Here is an 8186-nt window from a genome sequence, read left to right on the forward strand (position 1 = left end):
ACTCGGCAACCACCGGATTGTTGTTCTCCCATAAAGGGCTGGCCCAGGCCAAGGCCTTGTCCGAGAGCAGCGAGATCAAGAAGCCCACCTTTGATCTCTCAGTAGGAAAGGCATGTGGCAGCAACTCGAAATAAATGCCCACCTGGTTAAGGAAACCTCGGCACTGAGTTGGCTCTCCCCCAAAGCGCTGTGGAAGAGGGGCAGAACCGGTCATACCCCGAAACACCGCAGGCGCAACAACAGGTGTCGGGGTAGACTCTGGCGCAACAACCGGAGCGGCAGTAGGAGCGACAACCGACCCATCGGCAACGGGAGCGAAATGAGCCGTGCGTTCAAGTAGGGTTTGCAACGCCACAGTGAACCGACCCAACAGGTGATCCTGCTGATCAAGTCTGGCAACCAGCATGGGTAGCGAGGATGGCCCTGTACCGTCAGAACTCATGGCTTGGTCCTAATGTCACGGAACCATGAACCAGACGTACAACAAGAGATAAGTGAAAATAAGAAGGCTTTATTGAAAATAAAGCTGTAAAGCAAAAGTCCAAACGAATGGTGAAACCGAAGCAGAGTCTTAGAAGCATGTGAACACAGGAGGACCAAGCAAGGAACTGAAGCCACAGACCTCCTATATATATGAGCTAGGCATCCAGCTCCTCCCAGTGGGAAGGAGGAGCCGCAGGTTGGAAGGCTACAAGAAACCCAGAAACCAAGATGGCCGCCAGCACATGTCAAACGAAGGAGAACAGCAAGAAGGTAAGACCATGACAGAAAATGTATCATAAAAAGGGGTTTTGTTGTCCACAATAACCAAAACGGCTGATTTCACATGGTCACGGGTGGTTCACAGATTGGTCTGTGTGTGGTCACATTTCCTAGATGGACCACAGCTCATCAGAGAGGAACTCACTATGTTACAGTGATCTATGGTGCTCTGAGTTCTAGCCCATCCCGTACTCACAATAGCATCAGAAGACTACAGGTTAGTAGACCCACGGTCAAGTTAGAATTAGATCACTATAATGCAGTGAGTTCAGGTCAAGTGACCTGTGGACAGTTCGGTAGAAACGTCCGTAACATGTATCAAGTGATAGAGACAACACATAGCCACATACAGTAAAAACACCAAAACGCTGAAAAAAATTATAATTGGACTCAGGTTGGGTGTTGTGGGCCAGTATGACCATCACTTTTTTTTTTTACTTAGAATCTATAAAGCCTTTTCTGCCCAATTTATTGGAAACAGACTGTTGGTGGCAGTATATAGTCGCACACTCATTCTGCCACAGACCATAGTTCTGAAGAAGTTGTTCATGTTATTAAATCACTTATTGATAAGAAGCTACCTCTTGTTATTTAAGAGGTTCTGCAGCAGCTAATGCTAAAGCAATAATGTGTTCTCTACTATAAATTATTAAAAATGTTAAAAAATCACCTTGGAGTTTTGTGGTTTGTATGGAACCTCCTTTTAAAGCAATACCAAAAGTAGAAATAAATGATAAAAGTGAACAGATGATTTTGCTCCTACTGTCTGTCAGCCTTTTCTGTATGCTCCTCAAACACAGGCGCACACAGACTGGTTAAAAGGGCAAGGATTGACTATCATTTTGTCCAGCTGCAGACAGGGAAGAGGGGGAGCTCTTACTCCAGGCAGAGAAAGATTTATTGTATATTTTTCAGTTTTGATTGTAATATAAAAAAGTAGGATCAAATAAAAGGAGTTGAAAGGTAGAATTGTTGAGCTATTTGTGTGTACCTTTTAAGTTTAGTGCTCCTTTAGCCCCTTCTACCCTGGGCCAGTTTTCAATTTCCTGCGCGGGCCTAATTTAGCAAATTTGACATGTGTCACTTTATGTGGCAATAACTTAGGAACACTTTACTACCAATTCCAAACTATTCTGGGATTGTTTTCTCATGACACATTGTACTTCATGACAGTGGTAAATTGTAAGTCAATATGTTTCACCTTTAATTATATAAAAAAAAAAAATAATTTACCAAAAAGTTGGAATAAGTTGCAATTTCCAAAATTTTATTTTCTCTGCTTTTAAGGCATATGTGATACCACATAAATAGTCATTACTTTACATTCCCCATATGTCTACTTTATGTAGGCATTATTTTATAAAATCACTTTATTTTGTAATAGGATCTTAGACAGCTTGGGATTTTAGATGCAATTTATTACATTTTCAAGAAAATTTCCAAAATCCATTTTTTTTAATGGACCAATTCAGTAATGAACTTACTTAGTGGGGTTTACTTATTAGAAAGCACCAATAAAGCATTTTAGAAACTACACCCCTTAAGTTATTCAAATCAGATTTTACTAACTTTGTTAACCCTTAATGTGTTACACAAGAATTAAAGGAAAATATGGGAGAAATTTAAAAACTTCACAATTTTTTGCAGATTTTCAATTGCAATCCTTTTTTACTATAATACAGCAAAGGTTAACAGCCAACCAAAACTCAATATTTATTACCCTAATTCTGCAGTTTACAGAAACACTCCATATGTGGTTGTAAATTGCTGTATGGGCCCACCAAAGGACTTAGAAGGGAAGTAGCGCCATATGGATTTTGGAAGGCATGTTTCACTGGAATAATTTGTGCCATGTCGCATTTGAAGACTGGTAACCCTAATTTGGAAAATACAACCCCCAAGAAATATTTTAAGGGGTGTAGTGAGCATTTTGGCCCAATAGGTGTTTTATAGAATTTAGAAACACTTGTCCATGAAACTGTAAAATTACATATTTTACAAGAAAATTAGGCTTAAGGCCCAAATGTTTCATTCTCACAAGAGATAACAGGACAAAATGCACTCCAAAATGTCTTACCTATTTCCTTCTGAATACATCAAAACACCCAAAATGTGCTCATATCCTACTGCATGGGCGCAATGTAGGGCTGATTCCTCCCGATTCGTCCTGTACCTTCTGCTGCTGTAACACTGCCATTGGCTTGAGCGTTGTACCAGCAATGCAGCGCTGGCAGAGGATCCCATACATTGGTGTCCCCTGCCTGACCTCGAGGGTGACCGTTGCTGTCTGGTTAAGCATCAGTCATCCCCTCCTGACCCCTGCTGGAGCTCCGTCACCGGCTTTTGCTGTGCAGGAACTGTGATTGGTCGGTTTGCACAGACCACCAAATTGCAGAGATCGAGGGTTGCAGAATGGCAGAAAAAGCTCCTGGAGCTCTTAGCTAAAATGGCTGCCTGCTGAGCAGAGCAGACATCTTACCCCGGACATTGTGCAATTAGGTGATCGGTGATTTGTTGCGCTGTACATGTACACTGGGTGGCAAACCACTTCCTGCTGCATTGTACATGCACAGCGCTGGGCATTAAGAGGTTAAGTGACTAAAGAGTGAACCAAAATTCTTACATCACTTCTATAAGGGTTTTATATACTTTATCTCCTGTGACTGTCTGGGGGATGTGGCTTAGCAGGGCATGGCTTAAGATATGACACTGTGAACCAGAATTGCACCAGAATTCAAAATTAAGGCAGAAGATAAGCCAATTAATATGTGTTTTAAACTTAAGGTTCCTTAGATGAGACGATACAGCAGGCATATCAGATCAAGCTTTACATATCATGATTTTCCATATGAAACAAGACAAAGACAATTTCAATTGATATGTATGTACTATATTTTGACTATTCCATAGCTGTAGAAATGTTCATATGTTCTATATTTGACTTCAAGTATACTTCAAAAACATTCTTATGTTTTAAGTCTTTTAATTATTTCTTATGTATTCTTTTTTTTTTTATTTCACATGAAGATGCACTCCCTTCGACTTCTGAGCCAAAACCAACCATCACAGATTTTCCAAAGTATGAGTGACAACTTCCGCCCAGTGCAACCACTTTTCCACCGAGGACTAAGAGGAAATCTTGATTTCAGTAAACCAGGTCGAAAATGTAAAGGAGCAAACTACAAACTTCATGGTATGGATAAACCTTTCATATCTAATTAGGACTTGGGAAAATAAGAAAAAGATTGGTACTGACAAAAACACCTAGAATGACTCCAAAAGAGGTTTTACTCTAAAAATGTACAAAATCACTATAACAAATCAGTAACTTAGTAAATTAGTTAATAAGACCAGCAGCTGAAGTTCGTAATTATGTTTGTTTCACTTTTAGTCATGTAGAAAACACATGGACATAAGTGAAGCAGGAAATACAGTGATATTCTTTAATATATGGAATGTCAGAAGATACCACCTCCTGGGGTTTGTGAAATTGAACAAACCCCAAGAGATGCCTAAACTTCTCCATGTTGGCCAAAATGGTTTAATTAGACATTTTTTGCAAACCATCACTCAGAATATATATGTGAATGATCATTCATGAGTAGAGATGAGTGAATCACACAAAATTAAATTTGGGTTCGATTCGGGTCCAAATACATTCTACCCAAATTGAAAGTGCTCCAATTGGCATTGGAATTCAGATGAAACTTGAATTTATACAATGGATTCTTTCATCTCTATTCATGATGGCTGAAGGTACTGTAGGTTATTGTCTGCCAAAAATGGGATTTCTTTTATGGCACAAAAATTCAAGTCTATGGAATGATTGATCAACTACAGCCAGTCATTTTCCACGTACAAGTACAAGCATTTAGCTATCTCCAGAAGTTCCATAAATCTGAATGGAGAGGCATGCATGACCAGCACTACATTCAAACGGGGAACCATTCTTGTATTCAGTGGGGCGCCCCAGCAGTCTGACTTCAGCAAATCAGACACTTATCACTTATTCTTTGGATAAGTTGTTTTAATGGCACAGCCCATTTAAGAATTGATAAAATGACCATAGGAAGGAGATAAGTAGACAAACAATCGCCAAGCCCTCCCATCGCAGTTCATTAGGAGTTTGGTAGTGTTAAGCAGCACCAAAAGGTTGGTATGGGATCCACTCCTCTCTATGTATGCCTCCACTCTATGTATGCCTGCACAAATATATGTGGGTAATAACTTTATAAAACATTTATGACAGAATCTGGCATATACAATATGTTGGCCTAAAGTTCATGAAAACAAATATATTTATTTTTACATTCCGTTTTAGCTCATACATATCTCTTTTCTCCCATTACAGTGGACAGGCCTCCGTCTTCCAAGAACTGAACAATTTCTATTACTTTGTTCTAACCTGCAAAAATCCCAAAACAACCTTTTTTCACAAGTATGGAGAGAGTGAATGGGAGTATTAATAACATTTTTTATGAAAAAATAAAATAAAATGCCACAAGAGAAGATGCCGCTATACAATGTGTACTATTAGGGGGGGGGGGGGGGGGGGGAGAACTATTTTGAAGAAGCTAAAGCTGACTGCCAGCACTCTCTAATCTCCATTCTGCACAGGACTTAATAAAGTTGAAGATATCCCCTCTATAAATTATTTTAAGAGGAAACAATGTAATTCCAAACACAAGTCCTGATAAATTATTCAACATCTAGGAAATGCACTGAAATGAACGTTTCCTGAAAATGCTTGTGTGAAAGTACACACTGTGCAGAATTGCTCTGTTCTGTTAAATGAACTTGCCTGCATTAATCCCCGGTTTGTGATCTCATTTAATGAAAAGCATGTAGGTGATCAGTAGGTGAGGGCAACAATATGGAAAAGATGTAAATTCACACTTTCTAACATTTATGTTGCTAACAATAAAATAAACATTCTACATTACAGATTTTTTTTAATTACTTTTATTGAGTAATCATATTGTGTAAGAATAAAAAGGAACCAATATGACTTATACTAGGACTCTTTTGGTTATGATAAGGTATAAAAGGAAAGAATGTGCTCCTGATAATACATAGAAAGTGTTCAAATAAACGTTAGCAAACTGTATCTTTTCTGCCAGCTTTGCTGTTACTGAAGAACCTAGGTTTGCATAGGACAGAAAATAATACAATTTGCACTGCACGCAGGATTTTTTTTCAGTCTAAAAGAAAAATGGATCTCAGATGGAAATGACTCAAGCAGATGCCAAATGTGGATACATTTTTTTACAGGATCCTGTTTTTTTTTTCTGTTCTTCTGATGGATCAGAAGAACTGTAAAATAACGGTGATGTGAACTCTCCCTAATGAGTGTTTAGCAAATCTCATTCACAAAATATGTAAAGATTCGAGATTTTAGGCCTTGTTCAGTAGCAGTACTCAATGAGTAAACCACTTTTCTACCTCATTTTTTTAATTGAGAGAGCATCCTGTGTAAACGGTGCTGCAGTGCGCACAGCACTTGTTACACCTGTTGTTACAGTTTTGCCATGATTAGGGATGAGCAAACCCGTGGAAGTTCGGGTTCGCTGGGTTCGGACGAAATTCAGGTCAAAGTTAGAGTTCAGGACCCGAACTTGATCCCGAACCCCATTAAAGTCAATGGGGACCCGAACTTCAATTTATTATTTTCCGCTATAACTTGGTTGTATCGAAAAATAATAGTATTCTTAAGACAGAATGCAAAAGAATATGGCCATTTAGGGGTTAAAAAAAATCACCTCATCCACTGGATTGCAATGCAGCAGTCTCTTCTATCTTCATTCAGCAGGACCTGGCAAAGGACCTGCAATGTGCACGATGATGTCACCATGGTGAAAAAGTCTGGGTCCATTTGTAAGAAAATATCTGCATGGAATACCAAATTGTGGTCACATACAATCTTACATTTGTGTGTTTTACATGCACTGTGGTTTCCCCTTTGACTTTAATGTAAAACCTTTTGCACAGCTGTCTGTGTTAATCAAAAATCTTAACATATGTGTGAGTGTGGGGGCATTTGCAAACACCCCAACCTTGACGCTTAAGTAGCTGCAATATGGTGCCCATACATTTCTGTGGAGCAATAGTTTACCACCAGGGGTGCACCACCAATGAGGCCAGGTGAGGTGATCGCCTCAGGCAGAACCGGGTAGGGGCAAGAGAGGGGAAGCTGAAGGGCAATGGGCTGAAGGGAAGGGGTTAGGTGAAGAAATTGACATTGGGGAGGGATGGGCGCCATTTCAGCTTTCGCCTCAGGCAGCAGAAAGACTAGATGCACCCCTGTTTACCACTATTGTTATTTATCTATATAAATAAAGAAAGACGTATGTATGTATGTATGTATGTATGTATGTTCTGCGATCACTCAAACGCAACAATTGATTTCAACAAAACTTGGTATACACATCCCTTGCTACCTGGAAAGAAATCTTGTGGGGGTCTCAGCTCTCGAGCACATACCATTCCTGCGATATTCCCAAAAAATGGAAATATGGCACATCACATGACCTACATTAGCCAATAGAAGCCTGCAGGTCCTTAGTATCCACATACACAGTTTTACACCAGGTTTCCATAACAACCCAGCCATTTTTCTTTCCTACTGTAGGTCAGTTTTAAAGGGGCAGGGCGCTGTGGATGTAGGGTAGCCACTGGCTTGACCACAAAAAAGCCAGACCTCACCGGCCACACTCACCTCCGTGAAGCCACGCCACCGAGGCGATGGCGTGGATTCACGGAGGTGGGCGTGGCCGGTGAAGCCACACACCCCATTGCAGGGACGGGGAAAAAACAGGGGGAGGAGAGGGAAGAACTTTTTGAATGGAAGGTGAGCTGGGGGCAGCCGTGGTGCTTCTTCATCCCTCAGTCAGCGACAGGGAGCCATGTCTGTGGCTCTAGTGACTTACTGGGGGTTAGAGAAGCCTCAGTCAGTTGCTGCAGCTCAAGCTCAGACAGCGCAGTGCTGCTGTCTGAGCATGAGCTACTAAAGGGTGGACATCCCTGTGTCCATCCAGGTCCTACTATGGACAGGGAGACAGAAAACCAGACGACTTGCCACCCTATGTGGATGACACTGTTAAGGGAGTGGAGTGCTGTGGAGGTCACAGTTCAGGGGCAGGTAGGGTGGCCATTCAGGCCACCCTCAAAAGACAGAATTAAAAACCCCACCCCCAGGTCCCGCTAAGCTACGCCCCCTTCCACTCCACAGTCGATGGATATTGAAAAATGAAGGTAAAAAAACTTCTGGCAGCTGCAGAGGATCGAGAGAGGGTGACTTTCTCCCGGCAGCTCATGCTGAAAAGAGTGAGCTGTTCAAAAAAGCATCCCTGTATCCATCCAGGCCCTGCACTGGATGAAGGACAGGGAGTCTGAAAGCCGGACTGTCCGGCCTAAAACCGGACCTC

The 8186-nt window shown here is 41.1% G+C and overlaps 1 protein-coding gene across 1 annotated transcript in view; it reads left to right on the top strand.

The window, feature by feature from the left end:
* The window catches only part of LOC121002823 (carbonic anhydrase-related protein 10-like), a 514536-nt gene extending 509394 nt beyond the window's left edge, over nucleotides 1-5142 (top strand). The window contains exons 8-9 of the mRNA XM_040434419.1: nucleotides 3790-3955; nucleotides 5114-5142. Of these exons, the coding sequence (XP_040290353.1) occupies nucleotides 3790-3955; nucleotides 5114-5142 (195 nt within the window). The remainder of the gene's footprint in view (nucleotides 1-3789; nucleotides 3956-5113) is intronic.
* The last annotated feature ends 3044 nt before the right edge of the window (nucleotides 5143-8186 follow it).

Source organism: Bufo bufo, chromosome 1, assembly GCF_905171765.1.
Source record: "Bufo bufo chromosome 1, aBufBuf1.1, whole genome shotgun sequence".
NCBI lineage: Eukaryota > Metazoa > Chordata > Amphibia > Anura > Bufonidae > Bufo > Bufo bufo.